Here is a 27746-nt window from a genome sequence, read left to right as displayed (position 1 = left end):
AGCTGTTGCATCATCCCAGGAAGGGGCTGCCCCATCCCTGCTGGTGCAGGGATAGCACAGTGCTTTGAAAACACAGGTTGGCACTGAGCTAGGCGGGTGATGGTGGTGATGGAACAGCGGGCAGCTTTCTTAGCAGCACTGTCAGCGGCTGCACAGCACCAGGGGTGGCACTGGCTGAGGGGAAGAGAGAGAAAAGGCTGGGAGAGCAAGGCACGGCTCCACACACTTTGGGCTCTGGCTCTGCCCACCACTGGATGTGGCCATTTTCCCTGCGGGTTATTGGCCCTTCCTAGAAAAATGGTTCCACACCCCTGGCATAAACTTTCATGGACTAGAATCCACCAGTCCATGAAAGTTTACCCCATAAGAAATACAGTCGTCTTCAAGATGCTGCAAGTCTACAAGGTAGGCATTATGCACCAGTTGCTACATGCCAAGTACAAGCAATCACATAACAAGGCCTCATTGTTCAACGAGATGTTCTAACAAACCGGGTTAGTTGATTTTATATATTTATATGCTGCCCCTCAGCATAACAGTTCACAGTATGGTCTACAAGAACATACAATCATAATTAAATCAGTATAAAATCTCTCTCTCTCTCTCTCTCTCTCACACACACACACACACACACACACAAATCTACAAGCATTAAATAACGATTACAATAAAACTCAGAACTTCAAAAGCCTGGGAGAACAAGAAGATGTTTGCATGGCACCAGAAAGATAGCAAGGGAGATGCCAAGCAAGTCTTTCTGGATAGAGAATTCCACAGACAGAAGGCGACTATTGAGAAAGCTCTTTCCTGGTCAGCAGACACCTCACTCAGATCTTCACTTCTGAAAGATACCAGTTTCTGCAATCCTCATGGCTAAAACACAACAACAACTAAGCAACATCCATCAAAAAGATAGCTGCAATTGCCATACAATACACTGTGGCAATGTCAGACTGTTTTTATCCTGGTTGAGGAAAGACTGCCACCCACTGATAAAAGCTTTCTGCATTTAAACTGGGGACTGAAGGTAATCTTGCTAGGAAGCTATATATACATAGCCTATCTCTGCAATGATCTGTAAAGAGGTTTATGGTAGCTCTTTCTTTATATGGCAAGTTGGTGTTTGCATGACAGCTGTTCACAAAGCCATTGCAACTGGACAGCACAATTGTTTGGATTAAATTATACTAAAAAAAAAAAAAAGGATACTTGGAATGTTGGACATTATGGGTGCCAATGGGTCAGCAGATGATATCAATGCTATGGAGATCCACCACTGGTATACAAAATTTATGAGGGAGTGCCCATCTGGGCAGCTTTGTCTACATGAATTTAAATCAGTCTTGGGTCTACAGGGACTCACTCCAGAAGCCAATAACTACATTGACCAGGTCTTTCATACTTTTGACATGAATAAGGTAAGGAGTAAGTCTCTTCTATGTTTGCATTGTTCCCATAGTATTTTGGCTATAAGTATCACCTTTAAACAATTCTTAATGCATTGTAAAGATGCATTAGCTTATTCCTGTAGCATTGAAAGCAATGCTTGGAAATTAATGAACAAAGTGCCAATTCATAACCAATGTTCTTCCTAAATAGAATTTCTTACTTGACAACAGACTTTCTATGGCTCTCTTCTATGGCTGTCTAATCAGATCACGCAAGCTTTGTTCAGTAATTCCTAGGAAGTTGTCCCAAACACTAAAGGTTGTAAGTGGCTTCTGGTGTGGAATACAACACTGTTGTTGTTGGGTTTCCTTGCTGGTTGTTGTTGGGTTTCCTTGCTGGTTGTTGTTGTTGTTTTTACTCTGATAATGAATTTTATTGATTAGATAGCATAAGAAGTTCAGGTATTATTAGTCTGCAGCACAAGATACAAAGTAATTTACTGTTTTATCTTGGTTGTCCACCCAACAGCTCTGTGAGATAGACAAGTATTCCACTTTAGAAGAGGAATGGGGGCTAAAAGATAGTGCTTTGCCCCAAGGCCCCTCAGCAAATTCTTGGCCTAAGAGGGATTAGAACCCATATCTGCTTAGTCTATATTTGAGAGATGTGTGGTATAATGGTTAGAGGGTCAGACTAGGACTTGGGTAGGACCAAGGTTTGAATCCCCACTCAGGAAGTTCACTGGGTGACTTAGGGCTAGTCACTCTCTCTAACCTTCCTCACAGGGTTGTTGTCATGATAAAAAGGAGGGACTACGTATGCCACCATGAGTTCAATGGAGGAAGTATGGGATGAAAATGCAAGAAATCCATTTGCTTCATGTATGGATCAATAGATGTAAATGTTTTATGGAAACCATGCATATGCTTTCAGTACAACCAGGCTACCTTTGTGACATTTCACACATTAGAAAATTTGCATGTACCCCCCATGTATCATATAGTGAATAGCGACAGGGCTACACTGCTTTGTTAGGCCACCTATATATGACATACACACTACCGGCATGGTCGGACCCCTTTTGTGTCCTTCCCAACCCGTCTTGCATACACCACTCTGCATGTAGGCATTTCCTACCACCAACCCCACCACTTCTCATTGGCAGCCAGCCCCCCAACGAGCACAGCTCTCCACTTGTGGAGGGCTGCCAATGGAGGAGGAGGATGGTGGCAGGCAACTCCTTATATGCAGAGCATGCATGTGGGAGTGGGTGGGGAGGATGCAATGTGGGACCGGATTTTGCCCCATATGTCCACAGTGCAGGGAGCTGGGATGGGTCCCAGCTCCCCATGACATGGATATGCAATATTAAAAAGGCAGCCATACATCTCATACTCTAAGGGGTGTGCTGCAGTTACCTTCTCATTTTGTTGAATGTGAAGCAGTCCTAATCAAACTTTAATGTGGCTACTACACAAAAACTTTGGGGAAAAGCAGGGCCAGAGCCACATGAATAGAAAGGGGGCAATGACTCTTGTCTTCCCCAGGTGTATTTGCAGAGAATTGAGGAAGTTCGTTTTATGATGGGAAAGATGAGAAAGAAAGAATACAAACTGCACTCTCTTATCTCCCTTGTTTCCTTTCCAGCTCTCAAATATGTGGGATCCCCAACCTTTTGGGGTTAGTGAGCACATCTGGAATTTTGACAGAATGTTGGCTGGTACTCTCAATAAATGGCTGCCTTTGAAATAAAAGTTTCAAATGTGCCTACTGACTCAAAAAGGTTGGGAACTCCTGAATTGGATATTAGGAAAACAGAGTACACAGGCTGTTTCTCCTGGACCATGGTTCACCCTTCCTTTTATAAACTTGTGCAGTTATCAAGCTATGGATATTGGGACATTGGAACAGTGTCAGAGTAGCAGTAAGGGGGATATTACTCCTTGTCCCAAGCAGTATTTCTTGCAGATCAATCCTTACCAAAGAAAAATGGAACCTTGATCAGTCCCCCAGGCTTACCCTGTACTACCATGTGTTTGGAATGGAAAATATAACCCTTGAACAGGCCCAGCATCAACACGAGGTTGGCCATGTGTCCTTTTTTACAACATTTGAAGGCATCCTCTATTTGAAGGGCTGTCCATTCCAAGTCCAGTAGAAAGATACTGGGCTTTGAAGCTGCCCATCAACAGCACCTAGAAAGCAGACTGAGCACATAGGTCACCTGGTCACCAACTTCCACACTATGGTGAAATGCAGTGTATTTCTATTTAAATTTTAATAATTATGTCTAACTTTGGATCCATACATATTAATTAATATATGCAAATTAATATATGCAAGTCTGTGGCCTCTTTTGGGGTGTTGCATTTCAAGTTTTTTGATGATTCTTAAGTGGCTACCCTAATCATCATACAGCACCCTCAGGAAATTATCAGGTCACAGCAGGACTCACTACTGATAGGGATGTTAGAAAAATCCATTGCGGATTCAAATGAAGCTGGATTCTTTGGAATCCGGCCTCAGGAATCCGTGGCGGATTGGCTCCACTTGCCTCCTCTCCTGGAGGATTCTGCACGGGGTGGCACAGCTGCTTGTTGCACCAGGAGCCATTCGTCTCCACGCCGATCGCCATTTTTCTTTAAAGGTGATCGGCAGGATGTCCCCATAGACTTATACACAAAATAGAGCCACCATGAATCTTGCGTATAAGTCTATGTAGACTTATACGCAAGATTCATGGCTCTATTTTGAGTATAAGTCTATGGGGACATCCTGCCAACAGCCTTTTTTTTTTTAACCGCAATCAGTGTGGAGGTGAAGGGGTCCAGTTGCAGGTAAGCAGCGGCCCTGAGCTCTGTGGAATCCTCGTGGAGAGGAGCCGCTCCGCGAGGATTCCAGGGGGGAGGAACAGATCGCTCCCCCCCCCCGCGGATTCCCCACCAGAACGGGCGGTGGGAATCCGTACATCCCTAGGTAGGCATGGCTGGGTACCTGAGGAGGGCCCACGCCCCAACAGAGCCCCCTGTACTTCCTCCTCTTCACTATTACAGCCTGGTTGCTCACCTGCCACTTGCTCCGACCCAGACAAGGAAGAGCAGTAGATGCCGCTGCCTACTTGTCGCTGGGTCTCTGCCTGTCAAGCAAGCAAATGGCAGCAATGATGAGAAAGAGGAGCAGCAGCAATAGGCAACAGCAGCTTTTGACAATGGCAGGGAGAAAGCAAACTCACTGAGGGAGCGGCGCTGATCTCCGTGTCCCACTGATAACTCCTGAACACAGCAAGGTAGCAACTTCTTTATTAGGCAGACATGTTGCTTGCTTGCCTGCTCACCTGCTTTGTTCTGCACTAATATACACACAGCATCTCTGCACCAGCCTAAAATCCCGTGTTTAAAACGGGCTTGCTGCTTCCGATTTACATGCAGGATCATGACAGACTCCCTTTACATGCGGACTCTCTTTACAGACTCCCTTTACATCCCCTCCTTCCCCTCTCCTTTTCCCCCTTATCTGAGTCTGCCAAATGTTTCATTGGTCTAGCTCCTCTTATTGCAGCTTTTCCTTTTTCATGGAAGGAACTCAAGCAGAACTCAAGCTATAATTTAATAGCTCCCTATCGCTGATCTTTTAAAAAATGGAATAAAGGTCATTTAGTGCAGGAGACGCCCTGGAGGTTCACGACGTCATCTAAAGGACCCACAAACTTCTGTGAGTGAGCAATCTAGTAGCATGATAAAAGCCCTGTGTGAAGAAGCCCACAGAGGCAGCATAAGCCCCCTAGAGGCTTGATATGGAACATGCACAACAATATGGACCTCTGTCACATCATGTCTAGTTTGGTCCTGAGAGTATATAATGCACCATTCTACAACCTGGAGCCAACCAGATGTTTTGGACTCCCATTAGCCCCAGCCAGCATGTTCAATGGTCAGGAATGCAGAAGTCCAAAACTTCTGGAGGGCACCAGGTTAGAGAGTCAATCGGAATTACGGTGCCTATCTAAAAGGTGACCTCATTGTTATAGAACAAACCCTTCCATGTTCATAGGATGGCCTCTTCATAGGATGGCAATGATTGTTCCCATATGAGGGCTTCTGTGCACAGCGTATCCTCCTGTAGGGGAGTTTGAACTTTTTGGTCTTCCCATTTCTATGGGGCAGGAATTGGAGACAGCAGTGCTAGCACTGGACCTGGGGGCTGAAATCCAGGGCCCCACAGCCCAGGGGAGCCCCAAATGAACACCCAGAGAGGAGCAGGTAATGGCAGCAGAGGCAAACAGGCCTCATGTTAGCTCCTGGTCCAGCGTGGGCCTGCTGGGGCCTACCAGAGCTGATGCTGCTCACCACAGAATCCTTTGTTTCTTATTCTTGAAGACATTTTACAGTTGGGTGGGGGGCAGCCTGGTGGGCAGGTAGATGGTTACAGATGGTCTTTTTATTATTTTTATTTTAAAAATAAATTATCATTTTCTTTAACAAAATGGTGCCTATTCACAAGTAAATGTCACTCAGCATCAAGGCAGCAGAAGAAAACTCTGTTTTATTCTTGTTCTCATCATGATGCTATGATTTAAGTGTGTATTTTAAAATGCAAAACTGCACATGCTCAGAGTTATTTCTTTTTTTATCGGGGTGGGCCAATGGTTTTTTGCTTGCTTGTTTTCCTCTAACATATCAGGATTGGGAATGTAGAAGCCATTGTAAAGCACGGAATGATGGTGGGGAGAACAGAAACGTTAGTTGTGTGCTTCATAGAATCATAGAATAGTAGGGTTGGAAGGGGCCTACAAGACCATTGAGTCCAACCCCCTGCTCATTGCAGGAATCCAAGTCAGAGCATCCCTGACAGATGGCTGTCCAGCCTCATCTTGAATGCCTCCAGTGTGGGAGAGCTCACCACCTCCCTAGGTAGTTGGTTCCATTGTCGTATTGCTCTAACAGTCAGGACGTTTTTCCTGATGTTCAGCCGGAATCTGGCTTCCTGTAACTTGAGCCCATTATTCCGTGTCCTGCACTCTGGGATGATCGAGAAGAAATCCTGTCCTTCCTCTCTGTGACAACTTTGTGACTGTAGTAATACACATGGCCACCTACTTACCAGGCTGCACTACTTGGAGTCAGAATTCCCCTTGTTTTCTTCTATTTTGCCCAAGTTATAACCCTGGAAACTGAGCATACTGGGCTAGAGCCAGACTTAGTTCTTATAGCAGACCAGTCTGAAAACAACAGGACTTAACTTAGACATGATGAACTTAAGTCCTATTTCTTTCAGTGGATCTGCTCTGTCTAAATTGGGATCCAACCCACTTCCTTATGAACAGCCAAAGAATCTGATCATGGCTTGTGATATGCTGCATCCAGCTTGGTACATCGCCTACGCAGACCTGGCATATCACCCATTTCCATGTTAAAATCAAATTGAGTTCATGTTTTTACATACCAGTGGATGGGGTTTGTTTTTATCCCTTCTCAAGCAACATGTGTGATACCTTCTATGTTAGGTACCTACTACTTTATTTACTTCTCTGAGTCAAGAGGTATGTTGTTGCTGTCGTTGTAGCCACTCATTCTCCTCTAGTGACTGCTTTTGCTTTACCTCATACACCTGGAATTTCCTCTAGACTGGTTTCCTGATCCTGAGTATAGAGGAGCTATTGGAAGCTTCATCTGGAGTTTCCCCCAGATCCTCCATTCAAACTATAAGCTTGGGTGGGGGGATGACATCTATGTAAAGCTCTTAAATGCCACTTAATTTGTAATTTATGGTGCAGAAATAATGTTCACAGTGGCTTTGAGTGGCTTTTATAGCAACAGTATATCTCACAAAACCATGCAAGAGATTACAACTAGCTGTAACTTTTCCCCCAGGGTGGGATGTGCAAGACTTCATCAGGAAAATGGCAGCAATTAAATTCTTATGAAACGGTCAGCAGAAATGGTAACGGTTGAGACAGTTACCACAGTAGCTTTATTGAATCAAATGAAGTTGTGGAAATATACAAAAGGAGGTATGGGTAGATTTTTCCATTTGTGTGTGTGCAGTGGGGATTTAGGTCTATGGTAGTGATTGCAGGCATCAAGAACCATGAGATGGAAATTATTCTGGCTTAATCCAGAACAAATATATATGATGATGTTATGTAAGCACCTATTGTTGCTGTAAGATCAAGGGAGGATTCTTGGTACACTCTGGTCATTACAATACAATTAAGCTGGGATTGTTCAATAGATTTTACAAAGACATTTCAAATTAAAACTACATTTGGGTGAGCCAAATGGGAGCATGCAAGACAGAACGGTCTCTGCATGGGAGCATGCAAGGCAGAACAGTGACAATAATACACTGAAAACACCATTCTTGCTTTCTGAGGTACTTTTCTACCTCTCTTCTTATTTGGAACCATGTCAAAGTGGCAGTGAACAGTCTCTCTTGCTCTCTCTCTCTCCTCCCCCCTCCCTCCCTCTCTCTCACACACACACAAAGTGCTTTGCCAACAACTTCTTCCACACTTTTTTATTATTATTATTTTGATCAATTTGACAGAAAAGAAATTGCTTTTAAAAAAATCAAAGAAGAATTAAAAAATAGTAAAATTCTTGCAGGGTGGCAAGGTTCTTGTGTTTATCTTGGTTACAAGGTGGCTGAGAGGTTTGTGTTGGTGTCCCCTCTTTAATTGTACAATCCTGCCCTTGGTGGTCTGCAGCCTCCTCAGCTTCCCACATTTCTATTAAAGCCAAGGTGAAGATGTCATAAGGTAATTTTTCCAGGGACTTTTTCAGATCAGGAAGCAGCCCAGGGGAGCGCTGCAGAGTGATGGAGAGATGTGTCAAAGAAAGGGGGGAAGCAGCATGCTCAGCCCCCTTGCAACAATAGGGTAAGTTCAAAAACTCCAAGAGCAATTTAAAAGAATGAGGGATTTTCCACACAGCACATTGCTCATGCACAGTTCCTTGCTCATGGTTCTTTGGGGTTCTTCATATGTTGTCATGACCCTCCAGTTTCACTTCTGTGTCTAACCAACACTTTAAGTAAGTTTTTTTAGAGCAGGGAAAATGCAGTATTGTTTGTGAAAGTAAGCACGGTTTCCTCTTGTGTATTTGCGCTATTCCGCTATACCATGATGCCACCTAGAGGTTATGTAGTGGAAAAGCAGGAAAGGAAATGCTCTTCGCATAGTGCTCAGATCTCAATTCTGAGACAAAACTGAAAGTAGATACAGTGAATTAACAACCTCATGTAGAAAAACTCTAAGATGGAAGCCTCTGTTATGCAGGACAAAATCTTCCAGGAAATTGGAGGGCAAATTTTGGCACAGCACCATCAGACACAAGCAACTCAACAGCTATTGAAAAAAATATAAAATATAGTTAAATAATAGTTGCTAGGTTCATGACAGTCTATGAGGGAGCCTTTCAAGTGACCTTTCATTTCCCTGACCTTCAGCCATCATTCAAGGCATGGTATGGGAAGAAGGGACAAGATGCAAGAAGTAATGATGTGCAGGAGATTCAGGGCTAGTTTTCATATTTTCATTCATCCACTCCACATAATGTGCATGTGTTTTAGAATGTTTATCCTCTCCAGCAGCTTTCAGCTTCAACAATCTACGCAAATGAAAATGGGAATGTGAGTGAAATGGGAAGGGAGATCAAAACACAATCTGACAGCCAAACAAGAGTCTTATAGATTGCTGCCCCTCAGAGAAGGGGGAAAATTGTGAAAGTTTTGATATAGAAATGTAGGTCTTTTATATGAACTGCAGTCTGACAGAGGAGGGGTGGGGGACACATTAGAGGATTGTTTCAATTTTAAGCAACCAGGAACTAATCCTAGTAATGTCAATAGCAGCTCATTCCATTAGTCCATTATAAAAAAAATTAGGGAGCCAGATGAAAAATTTATTACAGCCAAGAGTTAAGGGATTGATTTCTCCTTGTGAAAACTCAGCAGCTGGGAAAGCAATATAGTGGCACAATTATTTCCAATTTCAATACTCATTACTTTCCTTATGAAGACCCAAGCAACTCAGTGACAAAAAATCTTAAGGGCTTACTGGAATGTTACTGGGACAGTCCAATTTCTTTCTCTGACCATACTAAATATGGACATAGTAGAACATCTAATGATCATAATATCGATTAGATGGGACATCAGTTTCCCTTTGATCTGAACTATGCAACTTTTAACAGCACCACTTTTCAATTTCTTATAGCAGATTTTCTGGTATTACTGTAACCCAGAAGGGTTCGTCTATTGACAAAATCCATCTCTATTAAAATGGAGTGCTGATGATAATCCCACTCGGCTTCTATTTTTACTCAGCCTGCATCTAAAATGATCTGTAAGAGGTTTACAATAGATGTGGTCTGTAGTTTCTCTTTGTATCCCAATTGGATGTGAGCCATTTATAGTGAAGGTAGGTGCTTATGTGGAAGCAAACTTGAGTAAGGAGGATGAAGTGATATCAACAAGATGGGTGCCAATGAATCAGTGGAGGAGATCACTGCTATGGAAAACCACCACTGGTATGCAAAATTCATGAAAGAGTGCCCATCTGGACAACTCAGCATGTATGAATGCAAGAAGCTCCTTGGGTTTGAAAATCCAACTGCAGAGGCAAACACCTATGTTGAGAAAGTGTTTAATATATTTGACGCAAATAAGGTAAGAGTTCTTTCTAGAGTGCATTGCTTTGTTTAAATTGTATCTTATTTTTTAATTATCTGCATACTGAATAAGTCAAACATTTTAATTTGAAACCATATTTAGATTTACAGTTTCATTTCGGGATAACTGCATCTACATGAAATAAACCTAAACAGTAAAGAATCTGTGCCACCTTAAAACATTTTCAATATGCTGGCGATTAAAACAAATACTTTTTTAGACCTCTGAGATATTTCTCCTGATATTTCAGGCTGTGCGAGTCGAAAAATGCCATGCCAAGCATTAATATTTTATACTGATGTGCTTGGAATGACATTTCTTAGCAATGAAGCAGAAGAAAAAGAAAATTCTCAAGCTAAGAGAATCTAATAAAATCTATCAATGTTCCCTGCCCCCCCCCCCCACACACACACTAATTCTCAGCTAGGTTTTCTGATTCTATAGACATCTGGAAGAACTAAAAAGAGCCTTGCTGGTTCAGGCCAAAGGCCAATCAAGTCCAGCATCCTTTTTTCACAGTGGCCCCAACCAGATGCTTCTATGAAGCCTAAAAGCGGGACATGAGAGCAAAAGCCCTCTCCAACTGTTGTTCTCAACAACTGGTACTCCAAGGCATGCTCCCACCATTCTCAGGAAGGTAATCTTGTCCTCTATATGGAGACTTGTTTTTGTCCATCACTTAGAAAATTCTTTAAGTGATTCATAAATATTGTTAAATAAATAAGTCAATAAATATGTTAGCGTAACACTTTTTCTTCAGTGTCGCTAAAGGGACTCACAGCAAATCCAGTTCCCCGCTTACCGGGGAGCTGCCATTGTGAGCAGGCGCAGGTCCTGTAGCGGGAAAGGGAGGGAGCTGGCAAGAGCCGGGGCAGCAGCGGTGGAGGCACCTCCCCTCAGCATGAGCGCCAAGCCAACCAAAAGGCTGGCTGTCTCCACTGGTGGGAACAGTGGCAGGTAGTTCCCCTCTCTCGGCCGTCTGCTGGCGCCTTTGCTGTTGCCGGCTTCCCCACCCTGGTAATTAGCCACACCTGGTAATAGTAGATCTTGCAACGGACAGAAGTCAGTCACCAGTAACGGGGCTGGGAAGGAATTTTGTGTGCCTTCTAATTCGCAAGAAAGGGAGGGGCAGGGTTTTTGCCTTCCTCGCTGCAACAGTAGTCTGCATGAATATGTAGTAAGGTGAGCTGTTTGGCAGTGACAAGTAGCCTTAAAAGAAAAAACTATGCACATTTATTCAGTTGAAATAAGATCTTACCCATCAACAGAAAAATTAATTCAACAGTCTTCCAAATTCAGAAGAAACCAAGATGTCTGAACTAGTAACGTGTCACTCGATTGGAATCTTGCCTTATTTAAGAGATTAAGGGCACAATCCTATGCGTGTTTAGGCAGAGAAAAGGCTGGAGAGAATAGCTGGCTCAGGAATGCTGGGAGTTGTAGGCCTTTTCTCTGCCTACGCATGCATAGGATTGCGCCCTAAAGAAAGTTGCCTAGAAATGTAAATAGCTTAATCTGAGAGTTATAGTGTAGATGGTGTTTTGTTTTTGCCTTCATTAGGGGAAAAAAAGTTATTTTGAAGAGAAGTTTGAACTGGTTCCTCTTTTCGAAGACGGTGTAGCAGACCGGGGAAGAAAAAACAGAGTTGGAATAAAGGAGAAGTAAGCGTTTTTGATTCAGGCTTTACTAGGCCGCATTGTTGAAATCAACAAGCTTGCAAAGGAAAATAACAAGAGATGAGAAATACGCTTATCACTGAGAAATGATGGAGACTAATAATATTTTTAGAAGCAGAAAGTACAGATTACAGTTAGCAGCTTGGAAGTCTGTAACAGTCAGGAAGGGCAGTCTTGTGCTCATTCACAATTTTCTATCATTGTTGCTTGACTCTTCTGTAGTTGCTGCTGACTCCTCATTAACCCTTGCTAGTGAATCAGTAATCAGTTGATCAATAAGTCAAATAGGTCTATGATTCATATGTTAATTGCAAACCTATATAATCTATTCCTTGAGAATGGAAGGGGTGGAGCTTTGTACCACAGCCGGACTGCTGTGGTTGCATTGGTTCCCTCCCCAACCACTGTAGAGATGTGATTTTCTTTTGCCAATAAAAGTCTCTGAAGGAACTGTACTCCGAAATACATGAGTGGATTAATTTTTCTATGACACCATGATGGTGTCCAGGTTTGGACGACATGCCAACCCATTGTGGGTAAAACAACCCCTACAACAGCCATGATTTATCAGGGTGGGTTGTTTCCAAAACATAAACCACCCTGCGGAAAGCTGTCTGGCTTTGGACGACACACTTAACCCACCATTGGATGTTTCAGACCACAACCCATGATGGGTTGGCATGTCGTCTGAACCCAGTCACTGTGTGTGTATCTATTTTCCAGTGGAAAAATGCATTCTGTTAAGTAGTGGCTTTAGGATTCCTACATTCCTATGGAACTCTGTGTATAAGAAAATAACTCTATAAAATTATGCTGACTCTAGGAACCAGGAATATCTCGTAGCACTTACTGAGTTGTCTGCTGCTTTTCTTTCATTGTTTATCAAGTGAACAGTAGTGAAAAAGATGGCCCAAATCTTTCTTGCATTCCCCTCCCTAACCTTTGACTCTGTGATATGTGTTGACAGAATTTGGGGAGATTCCAGAAAGAAAATGGATGTGTCCTTCATAGGGTGGCCCACTTTCCAGAGGACAGTCCTCTATTTGATGGCATCTTTTTTTTTGAAGGGCTGTCCAGACCAAGTCCAGTCTAAAGATAAACCATCATAAGAAGGGAGAGCAGAGGCCTTGAAGTTGGCCATCATCAACAGTGACCACCTGGACAACAAACTGAGCAGGCACACAGCTCACCTGGTCACGGTAGGGATGTATGAAAGTCACTTACCTTTTTGTAGATTGATTCACGGTGGGGGGGGAAGCACTCCGTCCCTCCCCCCAGAATCCTCAACGGTGGGGAGGCGATTCAGTCCTCCCCCCTGGAATCCTGCCCAGCTGGCTCTGCTCCGCGGCGGGTCCGCAGAGCAGCCGGCCAGGGCCATCCGCAGCCAGAGTTCCAGCTGCAGACTGGCTGCTGCAGATGCAAATGGCGGCTGCCATAGCGGCCGCCATTTGCATCCAGCCAGGCTGCTGTAATAGGCTACGTAAGTATTTATGTAGCCTATCACAGCAAGCAGAAAAAAACCAAAACATTGTACACAAATGGTGGCGGCTACGGCGGCCGCCATTTGCGTTCCCTATTTTTTGCCGTTTTAGCCTACATAAATATTTACATAGGCTATTACGGCGAAAAAGAGGGGAACGCAAATAGCACAGTGGGCACTATTTGCGCTTCTTTTTTTCCCGCCATTTTAGCCTATGTAAATATTTACGTAGGCTAAAATGACGAAAAATAGGGAATGCAAATGGCGGCCGCCATAGCCGCCGCCATTTGCCTACGCTGTTTTTTGGAGGGGGGGGTTGCTTGCCGTGATAGGCTACATAAATACTTACGTAGCCTATCACGGCAAACAGCAGATGCAAATGGCGGCCGCAGCAGCCAGTCGAAAGACCAGCCGCCACCGCTGGAGCCGCCGCCGCCAGAACATCCGCACCAGGTGGGGGGAATCCACGGGGGGGGAACGGGGGGGGAGGCCGTTCCACCACGGATTTTGGGGGGCTGAATGCATTTGGCCTCACTGAAATCCATGGCAGAATTCTCCACCATCCCTAGGTCACGGTCTTTCCCACTATGATGAGATGTATTGTATGAACTGGTTCACACAATCAAACAAACCATGGGTTGTTTGTGAGCACACAGGAGTGAAAGAGTGTACTGGTTCCTGCCTGCTCCTGCTTTTCTAAATAACCCAGGAATGCCCCATTCCTGGGTTGTTATCGTGACTTCCAAACCCCGCACTCTGGGCTGCTGTCAGGATGCCCCTGTTGCCTACTGAATACTCCAATAGCCAAAATGAACACACAGACAAAAGGGCTGCTTTCCAAGGCTTTAATTCCATTTATCCTAATGAGGCATACAGATGCTAATTGCTTGAGACTCAGAGAAACTACAAAGGAACAGCTATCTAGGGGCTTCTAAGGGTTAGGACGTCAGTTGATTTCCATTTGGGAAAAACGTGGCAAATCTCTGAACTTAAGGGGTGGGAGGGGAAGAGCTCTCCTGTGATGCTTCTGGGCACAGCTTTTGACATCGAGCCAATCAGGCTGAGCGCCGAAGCTTGGCCCCTGTGATATCTCACTTGTGCCTGCGTCTGCGACTCGCGTTTAAAAGTTCTGGTTGTCCCTCCCTTTCCAGGCCTGGTTCACTGTTGCTCCCAAGGATGTGAGAAGGGGGGGGCTCCCCCTCCAGCTGCACCTCTGAAGTCTGAGAGAGTTCCTCCCCCATGAATTGTCTCTTCTCCTCAGAATCAGAACTGCTTTGGGACTCTATGGGCTCAGATACAACCCTGACAGCTATTAAGCAACTCTGGGTTAAACAACTCTAGGTTAAGCAGCTCTGGGTTATTTAACTCTAAACAACCCAGACTGCCAGGTTCAGATGTGAAATATGGATTTCAATTTACCCAAGACCACTCAGTTGATCAGGCTGAGAGATTTGGGATCTTATGAGGTGGAGAAGAACTCACAATGTAGGTGAAAGAAAAGATTTATTGAAATAAAAGAAATAAGCAAAAGTAGAACCTCCTCAGAGAGTTGCACGCTGTCTGAGGCTTAAGAGGTTGCATGCCTCCTAGGTACAAACCTAGTTACAAAGAAATCTCAAAGAGTTTCAGGCTCTTTGAAGCTTAAGAGGTTGTGCACCAGGAGGTAAGAGCTTAACACAAACAATCCTCAAGAAGCTGCGCCCTTCTTGATCAAAACGTAGTTATCCAATTGTGGTGCATTAAATGACTAAATATATTTAGTCATTTGCTCAGCTCCAGATCGGTCCACGCCGCAAATGGCCCACTAAGGCAACGGTGATACTGTCAGCCAGGCTTAAGCCTGCTGTCTTATATCCCAGACCCAAATGGTTAAGTATGTCAGAAGAAAGTTAACTGAGCCTTATCTAAGCCCAGACAGTAAAATCCTTTTCCTGAATTCTACCCAACACATACTCACCACACGCTATCAAGTACTTGGCCAGAGCACTTAATAAGTGTCCCGTGGATTGAGGGTGCTGTTAGTATGTGTACATACAAACGATCCAGATGCAACCATGCCCGTCCTGAACAATGGAGAGCTTGGGAGTTTTATACCCTTTTTCCCTCATTGGGGTTCATGAAATCAAAGAGGGGTTCAGTATGTTCTTTGTTGATAATACCCATGTCCTAAATTCCAGGATTGCCGTTGTTACTGACAGATTGACATCCCCTTCTGACTCCCCAACATTTCTCAAGGTTGTTTCTGTGGTCATAATGTGCCGTCCTCCTCTTTTATTGCCCATTTCCATCTCCTGTAACTGATACTTTGGCAATCTTCAGCACATACCAGAGCATCCCCATTTGGCCTTCCCGCAATAAAGCCATTAATTCTCCATTCAAACCTCCCCTTCCTGACCTGGGTTAGAATGCTTCATATGCACATGACATGGAATGGTTACAAATTAACCTTTTCACATTTCATTATATTCTCAATGGACACTTACATGTTTTGAGTTACAAAAGACATTTCAGGATGTTTACAATTCAGGCTTGTATTTAGGGTCAAACTGCATTCTATTTCTTTTCACACCACATTTGTTACATTGCAAAGAATAGGGATGTAAGAGAAATCCTCTGCGGATTCAAATGAGGCCGGATTCTTTGGAATCCAGCCTCAGAAATCCGCAGCGGATCAGGACCACTTACCTCCGCTCCAGGAGGACTGGAGGCGGAACAGCACTCGGCTGCTTCTTGCGAGCCAGAGCCAGTCGCCTCCTCCCTGTCCCTGCCAATTGCCATGTCTTTAAAAAAGAAAAAAAAATGGCAATAGGGAGGATGTGCCCATAGACTTATATGCAAACAGAGTCATGAATCTTGCGTATAAGTCTATGTGTCCATAGGCTTATATGCAAGATTCACGGCTCTATTTTGCATGTGAGTCTATAGGCACATCCTGCTGAACACCATTTTTTAAATAGAGCTGTGAATCTTACGTATAAGCCTATGGACACATAGACTTATATGCAAGATTCATGACTGTATTTGTGTATAAGTCTATGGGCACATCCTCCCAATTGCCTTAAAAAAAAAAAAAAAAAGACATAGCAATCGGCAGGGACAGGGAGGAGGTGAACGACTCTGGCTGGCAGGAGGGAAAGTAAGCGGCCCCCAAGCCAGTCCCCCCTCCCCCGGAATCCGAGCGAAGCGGAACCACTCTGAACGATTCCGGGGAGGAGGAACGGATCACCTCCCCCCCCCCCGGATTCCCCACCGGAACAGACGGTGGGGAATCTATACACCCCTAGCAAAGAAAAAAAGAGTACATTTTGGCACCTGAAGTCTACAAGGTATTCTACTAGGAGCAGGGAGAGAAGTTATAGAGGGAAGCAATCTTCATTGACAAAAATCAAGTAAAGGTGAATTTAAGAAATGAGAGAAATTAATAAAAGTGATAAGACATTAGAAGTAAGATATAAACTTAACTATTTAAGGGAAATATATGTAGATATAAGGAGATATAGGGGAGACGAAAAATTGGATGAAAAAATTGGAAAAATAAAATCACACTGTGTCACAGACGTCATGACAACAACCCAAGAACTAGGTGTTGCTGAATTGTTTAAGTAAGTCAAAGCAATGAGCACGCAGCATTCGCTTGCTGCCACATGGCCCCATATAACTATGGATTAAACAACCCATAGTTATCATTACGTGTGAACCAGGTCTATGTCTATTTAAATTATAGTAATTACTTCTATTTGCACAAATCATGCAAATTGCAGCTGCAATTTGAGCAAATATCAATTTAAGGGGGAAGAAAACCAATTTTTTTTTCCAGATTCTGGGAAACACCCAGGACTCGGCTTGTGAATGCAAGCCAAGCCATGTTGGCAGCGGGGATCCATCAGGCCCCAAAAGGGCCAGATTTGGAAACAACAGACATCCCTACTTCTAAATGTGCATTTTTATATATGAGTTAGCAGATGCAAATTTCATGCAACCTGTGTCCCCTTTTGTCCTCTTTTTTGGTAATGTGTTCCCTCTTTTAAGAGGGCACCCTAGCCTAGTTGAACTAGAACTTGTAGTCTGAGAGACAGATTTGTGCTTCGTTATGTGCCATGCTGTCTCAAGAACTACCCGTCTCAGATTTCGCATATGAAAATTTTATACAAATTTATGTCCTCATTTATCCTCTTCTTTGGGGGATGTGTAAGTGGCCATGGCTGCCACAACCTTTCAGGCAGTGGCACTGGGAAATGCTGTGATAATGCTAGTGAAAAGCCTAGCATTACATGGGCAGGACCAGGGCAAGATTTACAACTTGTGTCATATTGATACAATCCCATCATGGTGACGCTATATCCCTCTTGTGCACTGATACCTCATAGCACATACAATGACATCTGTTGCGGCAACTTAGATCATATGGAAGTGGGAAATAACACTAGAAAAGCGGTATACAGAATGTGTAATGTGCCCCAACAGTTATCAGTGCTCTTCAATACAATAAAAAGCACTAGCGTAGTTCTAGCCCAGTTGCACATCTCTTTTCCATCCAGCTGTTGCTTGTCCAATGTCAAGGTGGAAGGACACATACAATTGGCCTTAGGCCTTTAAGCAGGAAGGAAACACCGTGGGTTGCCACTGGTATAATGAATGGACAGTACCCAAGTGTAGAAATATCTAGTGCAAACATGTTTCTTTTCATTTTCTGGAAAATAGTATTAAGCTCCAAAGTTGGCTCGATCTACAGGGTACCACACAGAGAATAAAACTGCTGTGAATCTAGGCTTTCCAGGTATTATTTTGTCTAGCAACTGCAATTTCCACTGATCTTATTCTGGTCATCATTACTACTATTCATACTATTCCTTGCCTGGTCATGTTTCAGTCTTGCATGCAATACAGCTTGTAATCTCCCGTAACTCTGAGCTAGCAACTTCGTCATGATTTCTTTGTCATATTGCCATGACGTCTTCCTTTTTATTGGTTTTCTGCCAGCCATTGAAAACATTTCTCTTTAAACAAGCATTTGACTCTATGGTTGCTTAATTTCATTTCTTCATTTATTCCTTCTCTCTTTTGTGTTTTTGTCTTTGCTATTGCTTTTAGCTTGTTATGTACATTCATAATTGATCATTGTTGATTTTCTGTTTTTATATTTTGTAGCTGCTTTGAGCAACTCTTTCTTGGGCGGGGGGGGAGCAAGATAAACATTACTAGAATAAAATAAACTAAATCTTTACCTACCGAACCAATGAAACTCTTTTGGGAATCTAATCTATGATATGCTGTGCTTACTTTTATTTTAATATTTCCAAAACAAATCTAAAATGTTAATTTTCAAAATGCCTTTGGAATCATCTTCACAGCTCATTGTTAGAATCATGTCCCAGAGTTACAATCATGTCTATTCACTGGGTTCACACAACGTGATGTCATGTCATGCAAACCCAGACCAATTCCTGCAGGTGGCTTGTGCATGGGGAACAAGCCACTCTAACAACCTGTAGCTTTAGGGGTTGTTGTACGCGTGATGGGTTGGCATGTTGTCTGAACCTGGCACTGCCAACCCATTGTGTGTTGCAGACATCGGCAAGCCAAGCAAACTTGCCCATGTCACAGTAGTAGTGCCTCTACCATGCCCAAATGGCACTTTAGAGGGACTGTCACTCATTTGGTAAGCCCTTTTTTAAAAAATGCACCCTGCCACTTGTGCAAAATGGGCTGTTTCCCCCCCCCCGAGCCCTGGGAATGTGCGCAAACATCTTTGTAAGTTTGCATTTGTTTATTTTTGGTCAGTTTTTTGCAGTTGCAAAGGTGTACAATTGCAACAGTCAAACTATATATAGCCTTGTCTTGTCTATTGCCTTGTATGTTTCAGCTGTCAAAGGGAACAAAGTGTACTAGGAAATATACAAGGTAATTGACAAGATGGGGCTGCATATAAACTAGTTTGAAAGCCTTTGACATCTGACAGGTCTGGAGAGAAAGGGGACCAGATAAGCCCCTTAGCAAAGTTATCCTTGTGTTTAAAGTGTGGGATTTACCCTTGGGTAAAACCTCCTTCCATTCCACCTCTCCCCTAAGTCATTTTAACAGTGATCTAGGGTCCACCCCATTTTCAGAGTTCCCTTTTTACTGCAAATAGCAGCTCTGAAAATGGGGTGGACCCTAGATCACCCTTAAAATGACTCTGGGAAGACTCAGAAAGGGGTGGAAAGGAATGGGGACACCCAACGTAAGTTCCATACTTCAGAACGTGAGGATAACTGGGACTTTCAGTTGGAACCAATGTTGCCCTCGCAGCAGTCCGAGGAGCCTCCACGGGACACTATCTCAAACAGCTTTTTAAAAGGTTGAAAAACCTTTTCATCTCCCCCCTGGAATTAAAAGGGGGGGCAAGGCAGCAGCTGGATGAGATCTTGGAGAAAAGTACTCTCCGCGAAGAAGTGGGGGGGCTGGATTCCGAGACTACCCTCCCAGAGCATAAACATCGCAAAAAGCTGTTTTGAAACTCCTTTCTAATAGGAGAAAACAGGGCTGATATGTTCCATTGTAATATATGGATTAAGAAATATCAACAACATCTGAGGGATGGTTTAAGAAATATCAACAATATTTGAGAATATCTGAGGACCTGCAAGATTTGTTTGAAGAGAAACATGGCTACAGCGAGGAGAAAGAAAGGAACTGCATCCCCCTGAACTCACTCCCACCGTACCTCCATTGGCAAAGCTTCCGAGAACCGAAGGTATAGCAGAATTATTTACTTTGATAAAAACTTTATCTTTGTAATTTGCTGAGCAATCTAAGAAGTTGGATTCAATCCAAAATTCCATCACTGCCCTGCAAGGAACTGTGGATTTAATTAACACTTCTTGGCAAAAAATGGAGGCGAAGGTTAATGAGCTGCGAGATAGGCTGACAATGAATGAAACTATGACACAAGCTTTTTTCAAAAATTTCTCTGTCAGAATTTCCCAGCTGGAGGCCTTCACGCGCAGATACAATGTGCGTATTATTGGTATTAAAAATCTGCCTAGAGATGTAAATTTGCCTACCTTTGTAGACAAGTTTTTGCATGAGATACTCTCTGTGCCATCTGATTATTTATTTGATATTGAGCAGGCATTTCGTGTGCCAAATGCTAAAGGGACTGGCTATACCATTATAGTCCAATTTGCAAGAATCTCCACAAAGAATTATATCCTGCGTTTGGCAAGAGATGGAGGAAATCTTTTTTGGAAACAAGATAAAGTTATGTTATTTCCAGATTACATCAAAGAGGTGGCTGATAAAAGAAGGCGAAAATATGGCAAAACAAATGAACTTACAATGTCACTTAAAATATCCTGCTACATTTTCCATTGTTTCTGAAGGTCAGATGAAGAAGTTTCTAAATCATGAAATGGCGGAGGCATGGCTGAACGTAAAAATGAGTGAGACTTCTGTTCCAGCCCCATGAACTGGAATCTTTAAACAAGTTTTGTTAATTGTTTATATTTAGTCTGCATGATTCAGGCTAGGTCAGAGATAACTCATTATACATACATTCGTTTGCTCTCTTTCATTCTTCTTTTTTATTTTTCTTTAAATTCTCGTTATGATATGCTGCATTTAAATATATTGCTTGAGGGTGTATTGTGCACACTCACCTAGTATAAAATATATTACTGACTGTTGTAAGATGGCTTTCAAGCTTTATTATTATATAACATTATAATTTCATCTTTTTTGCTGTTGTTATTATTATTATTACTATTATTATCATTACTATAAGACTACTAAGTAAGATGTTTGGTTGGTTAAACTGTTAAGCTTTATTATTGCTATTATATTCTAACTTAAGGGCAATATATGGTTGCTGGGAATGAATTGTAGGCCTGCTTCCTTGCGATAAGGCTGATGATATGATATTGAAATGTAAGGCTGATTATTAAATTGTAATATTGCTAATGTTATAGGTATAGTTTCTAAATTAGGATGGGATTTGAAGCCCATGTGTACTGGAGTTTAAATTTAACCCTTTAAAAAAGAAGGGGGGATTATTTTCTTTTCTTTTTCTTTTTCCTTTCTTTTTTCCCCTTTCTTCTTCTTTTCAGTATTGTTGTGTCGTCCTAAGAATATTGTATTGTTGGGAAATAGTAGTTATTGATCAGGTTGTTGGTATTGTTTATTTCATTTATAAAGTCAAAAGTAAATAAAAAGTATTCTAAAAAAAAAAAAGCACTTGAGGATAACTGTGCTAAGGGTACGATCTGGTCCCATTTCCCCAACCTGTCAGTGGGTAAATTTGCACACAGTGACAGCTGTCAAACTCAGGAAGGGGGATCATATCTCACCCTTTGTAACCTCATTCCCAGGGTTTGAAGTGTATAACATACCCTTGGGGGTCCCCCCTTCCATTCCATCCTCCCTAAGTCTCCCCCAAGTCATTTTAAGGGTGATCTAGGTTCCACCCCATTTCCAGAGCTGCCCTTTGTTTTAGACTGGGAAGTCTTTGAATGCTAGCTTTGTACAGAGCTCAGCAGTTTGGAAGCACAATGGGGCCGCCCAAAATTAAGGTAATGGCTTCACTCTGAGTACAACTGAGGTATGAAGAAATATATATGTTTGTAAAACATAAAAGAAAAATAGCATGTTTAAACTCCCCAAATAGCCTAACAAGAGCTCTCTTCTGGTACTCTGGAAGTGTATGTGTGGAGGGGCTATGGGGTTCCATGCACCGCCCCCGAACCCTCAGCCCTCCTGCATGACAAGAAAAGTCCAAATGGGGATTGTGACCGTGTTCAGCTGAACCCAGTTTGCACAGCATTCCCAGTCCTATGGAGGGCTGTAAGCATGTTCAGTCAAACACACTTACAATCCCTCTTCCGACCTTCCCAGTCAATGTGGGGTACAGCCCCACAGCCCCTCCACACATACATTTTCAGAGCCAAGCTACACATTATGCCAACCACATAGCATGTAGCAGCAGGGTAGCTTTTTCTTCACTGTAGTGTAAGCAATTGCAGCCCTGATTCAGAGCCGGACCACTGCACTCCGGGAGAGGAAGATTAAACCTTCACCACCACCATTTGCTTCCCCAAATCCCGCCCCCATCCCTATTCTAAGCTGTTTAGGAGAGAACGGAAGTCTTTAAAAGAGGTGGTAATTAGGCCACTCCTGCAAAAGCCTAACCTGGCCCTGGAGGACGTTAATAACTATAGGCCAGTCACCAACCTCCCTTTCCTGGGCAAGGTGCTTGAGTGGTGGTTGCCAGACAACTTTTTGAATGAAATGCATAGGCATGGCGGAGAATTCCGCCATGGATTCCGGTGAGGCCAAATGCCAGCACATTCGGCCCCCCAAAATCCGTGACGGAACGAAGCCCCCTGCCCCCCTACTCCGCGAAATGGGCCCGGAACGGAGCCTACCTTTGTCGGCTGTTCCGGTGCTCCTCAAATCTTTCGAATGGCCATGATAGGCTACGTAAATACTTATGTAGCCTATCACGGCTAAGGCAGGGACGCCATTTGTGTCCCTACGGAGGCTGTGATAGGCTACATAAATATTTACATAGCCTATCACGGCAAAAAAAGGGAATGCAAATGGCGGAGGCTACGGCGGCTGCCATTTTTGTTCCCTTTTTCGCCGTGATAGGCTACGTAAATATTTACATAGCCTATCACAGCTAAAAAAGGGGACGCAAGTGGCAGCTGCCGTAGCTGCCGCCATTTGCGTTCCCTTTTTTTTTTGCCGTGATAGGCTACGTAAATATTTACATAGCCTATCACAGGCCGGCATAGGGACGCAAATGGCATCCCCTACACAGGACAACATTTGCGTCCGCAGCAGCCCAGCAGCGGCTGGAGGCCCCGCTGCGATTTGGCCCGGCCGGCAGCTCCGCGGCCTAGCTGCAGCCAGGCAGGATTCCGGGGGGAGGAACGGATCGCCTCCCCCCACCTGCAGAACCTGGCGGAGCCAGGTAAGAGGGGTTTCGTACACCCCTAGAAATGCATTATCTAGATCCATTTCAATTAGGCTTCATGCCTGATTTTGGAACGGAAACTGCCTTTGTTGCCCTGTGGGATGACCTTAGCCAGGAGAGGGACAGGGGGGGTGCGACCCTGTTGATTCTCTTGGACCTCTCAGCAGCTTTCAGTACCATCAACCACGGTATCCTTCTGGATAGGTTGTCTGGGATGGGAGTCGCAGGCACTGCACTGCAGTGGTTCTGCTCCTACTTAGATGGCCGATTCTAGAAGGTGGTGCTGGGGGATTACTGCTCTGTGCCATCGCAATTGTGCCATGGGGTTCCACAGGGCTCTATTTGATCCCCCATGCTGTTCAACATCTACATGAAACCGCTGGGGGAGGTTATCTGGAGGTGTGTGCTGAAGTGTCATCAATATGTGGATGACACCCAGCTCTGTCTCGCCTTTTCATCAAATCCAGGTGAGGCAGTGGCTGTTCTGAATCAGTGCCTGGGCATGGGAATAGACTGGATGAGGGCCAATAAACTGAGACTCAAGATGGAGGTACTGTTAGTAGCTGGTTCGTCTGCCCAGCTAAATGATGTTCGACCTGTTCTGGAGGGGGTTACACTCCCCCTAAAGGTTCAGGTTCATAGTTCGGGGGTGCTCTCAGACCCAGAATTGTCACTTGAGCCACAGGTGGACTCGGTGGTATGGAACAGCTTTTATCAGCTTAGGCTGATATACCAACTATGCCCTTATTTGGACAGAGATAGCCTAGCTACAGCTATCCATGCTCTGATAACCTCTCATCTGGATTACTGCAGTGTGTTATATGTGGGCTGCCTTTGAAACAGTCCAGAAATGTCAGCTGGTCCAAAATAGGGCAGCAAGACTGTTAATGGGGACTGACTGATCATATTATGCCACTACTTGTTCATCTGCACTGGCTTCCATTTCCGGACCCAATTCAAAGTCCTGGTATTAACATTCAAAGCCCTAAACTGCTTGCGGGGAGGTTATCTGAAGGATCAGCTTCTCTCATATGTATCTGCCCAGTCCCTAAGATCATCTGCAGATGTTCTTCTCCAGGATTCCCTGCCAAAGGAAGTGAGGTGGGTGGCTACCAAGAAGAGGGTATTTTCTGCTGTGACACTCCGGTTGTGGAATGAGCTCCCCAGAGAGGTTTGCCTGGCACCTATGTTGTGCTCTTTCCAGCACCAGGTGTAGACCTTTTTATTTTTCCAGGCATTTTAGTCTTTTAGCTCTGTTGTTTCAAATCTGTTATTGTATTTTAAATCTCTGCATTACTGCTAGGTTGTATTTTGTGTTGTACTTTTATACTGTAGTTTTACACTTTTACAGTTTACACTGTATTTTATTATATATTTTGTGGTTTTAATTGCTGTGAACCGCACAAACAGCTTCAGCTATTGGGCAGTATAGAAATAGAATAAATAAACTAATAATCACAGTAATTGTGAACTCAGCTGCTGAGTGCCAAAAGGATTGTAGCCAAAATAAGGCCACTGAGAAATGGGAAGAAAATATCAGGGAAAGCCCAAGGTTTGCAGAAATATAAAAAATATTTAGGGGGAAAAACATACTTCCCATAAGATCCCAATGAGGACTGAACATACTCAGTGGCACAGAATGCTGACTGACTAGGGGGCGGGGGAAGGGGAGAGATAGAAAACTGGTTGAAGGGGAAATGGAACGGAGTATCTTTCAAGAGGGCATGGCAAGGGATTCCACTGCGGGGAAATCGGGCCCTTTTTGGACTCGCCAGATATCCTTGATCCCCGTGGCTCAGCTTGTATTTGTGAGCCGGCCAATGGGCTTTTCCCAAAATCCAGGAACTTCCCTCATTTTTTCCCCATAAATAGCAATTTGCATAAATATTGGTCACAATTTGAGTAATTTGTGCAAATTTCAGTTGAAATTTGCACAAATCGCTATTTATGAAAAAAAAATACCCAAGCAAAGTTCTTGGATTTGGGGAAAAGCCTCCACTGCATCTGCCCCCACCCCATGCACTGCCGCATCTCCCAGCATCCTGGGGTGCTTCTCTCACCACATTTCCCTCCCACCCACCCCCGCTACTTCCCCCATTCAACACTGAGTCTGCCCCCGCCATATCTGTCAAGCCTCCATCATGTCTCCCCACATCTCCCAGCAACACACCACGTCTTCCAGCAATCTGACGCATCTCCCCCACACACACACACCCTGCACCCAATTCCCCACCAGGTATACCAGATCCCAACATGTCTCCCAAGTCCCAGCTCTGTTTACAACAACAACAAAAAGGGAACATCTGCAAACTGGCCCAACTCAATGCGATCCTGTCAGACCAGTTTGCAGGGAGGTGAGCCGAAGTCTGGGGGGCCAAACTTGGAAGTTTGGTGATCTTCACCCCCTGGACGGATTCCTCTGACATCCCTAGGCATGACTCCGTAGTTGAAACCCTGAGCAAGAACACTCCATACTGTAACATTTTGTTGCGAGCCCCACCTTAATAATAGTTGTAGCAGTAGTAGTACTAGTAGATGGGGGGGGGGGGAGATTCTGGAGCCCAGTCCTGCATGAAAGTAATGCCCTCTGATGTGAAAGCCCTTCCTTTAATCCCAAGTATGTACAGTCTCATTTGTTTACTTGGTGTGGATAAAAAGCACTTTGCACATATTCAGAGGTACTCTCATATTTCTTATTTACCTCATGCATTCCATGGCTAAGCATTTGAAAACAAATTCTGGGGCTAAGGCCTGGTAAGCCTTGCTAAACTAAACCCTGTTTTAGCAGCTTGAGCTACCACAAGTGCTAAAAGAACACTGTGGGGATCTCTAACTCAGCATTTGCCTTCTTTGTGGATGAACTGTTATCTTCTCTAACTATTAGGGTCAAACTATACGTTCCGTTAATTGTGCAGCGTGTGGGTATTTTTACTCAAGACCAGGGGTGAGCAACTTCAGGGTCAAGTTCCACACACACCCAGAACCCCTACAGGCCTCACTCCTGCCTAGGCCACCTACCACAGGCCATAGGCCTGCCTGGATCCCCCCCGCCAAAGTGGGCCATACTCCTGTCTGGGCTTCCCCCCCCCCCACAGGCCACACTCCTGGCTGGAACTCCCCCCATGGACTGCACTCCTGGCTAGACTTTCCCCACGGGCCACACTCCTTCCTAGACCCCCCAGTACCTACACTCCTGCCTGTCCCTCCCACGGGCCGCACTCCTGCCTGGATCATCTCCCACAGGCCACACTCCTGAAATGTGGTGACGCAGCATCGGCAAAAGAATCAGTGCTTTGCCACTGAATTTCATGGCAAACCACTACTGCAGCTTAAAAAGGACAAATGTAGCTTGTTTTCAAACTATCATTATGCTTTTGAAGCCTCCGGAGCAGTTTACCACCTAAATTTCATCGTAAACACCTTTTTTTGTGTGCTGCTGCTGCTGCTACTGCACCACTTAATTTTGGCAGCAGGGCAGCAATGGGGGCTGCACCAGACCACGGGACTGTGTGTTGCCCACTCCTGCTCTAGAGTAAATGTACATGCTCTGAATTGGATTGGCACCACTCCACACCAGGATGGAAGGATTAAACCTTCCCCCGTTTTTTTACAAAATCCATCCACATCCACAGACACATGCACACACACACGGTGGTTAAAAGGAGGGAAACTCTCCATGAGCATGAATAGAGGCTTTCCCTTCCCATTTTTTTAACCTCCCTCCTCCCCAGTTGCAGAGGAGATTTCAGGGGAAAATGGAGGGCAGGAAAATTTAATCCTCCCCTCCGTGTGTGTGTGTGTGCATGTGTGTGTGTGTGTGTTGGTCCTGCTCCATATTAGGTCTGCACAAACTTACTCTAGAGTAAAAGAAAAAAGATTATCCTCAGCTATATATGCTACACAATTAATGTAACATGTAATTATTTGACCCTTAGTTAAAGTAACTAAAAGAAAATGTGGTTTTATGGCTCATCTGAGCTTGATCTAAGAGCAGGGATGTCCGTCGTGGGAAAATCTGGCCCTTTTAGGGCCCAACAGATTCCCGCAATGCCCTTGGTTTGGCTTGCCTTTGTGAGCCAAGCCAGGGATTTGATCCCAAAATCCAGGAACTTTTCTTTTCTTTCTGTAAACACAATTCATGATTGCATTTACGGGAGGGGGGGGAGTTCCCACCGCCGCACAACTGTACCTCTCTCCCTGCTGGTGCCAACAAGGAGCATGGGAGGGGAGTGGGAGACGAGCGCCGTTCTGCTCCTCTCCCACACTGCTGCCACCTCCTCCATGCAACCGTCCCTCTCTCTCTGCTGGAGCCAGCACTGGGAAGGAGAGAAGGACGGTTGCATGGCAGCAATGGCAGTGTGGGAGGAGGGCACCATGGTGCTCTTGTCTCACACTGTTGCCACCACCACCACCACCACCACCATGCAATTGTCCTTCTTTCTCTATCAGAGCCAACACTGGCAGGGAGAGAGGGACAGTTGCATGGGGGGGGGGGCTGGCAGCACGGGGGCTGCAGCGACAATGTGGGAGGGGAGCAACATGGTGCTCCTCTTGTATGCTGTCACTGCCACTGCACAAC

At 44.3% G+C, this 27746-nt stretch overlaps 1 protein-coding gene across 1 annotated transcript in view; it reads left to right on the top strand.

Annotated features, from left to right (window-relative positions):
• Window positions 1-1214: 1214 nt before the first annotated feature.
• Window positions 1215-27746, top strand: part of GUCA1C (guanylate cyclase activator 1C) — a 68563-nt gene continuing 42031 nt past the window's right edge. Inside the window, exon 1 of the mRNA XM_084841687.1 lies at window positions 1215-1418. Within this exon, the coding sequence (XP_084697813.1) occupies window positions 1215-1418 (204 nt within the window). The remainder of the gene's footprint in view (window positions 1419-27746) is intronic.

Source organism: Heloderma suspectum, chromosome 3 (genome assembly GCF_057233095.1).
Source record: "Heloderma suspectum isolate Gila_16-S chromosome 3, 16-S_ref, whole genome shotgun sequence".
NCBI classification, from domain to species: Eukaryota; Metazoa; Chordata; class Lepidosauria; order Squamata; family Helodermatidae; genus Heloderma; species Heloderma suspectum.
This window is presented reverse-complemented; position numbering and strand designations above follow the sequence as displayed.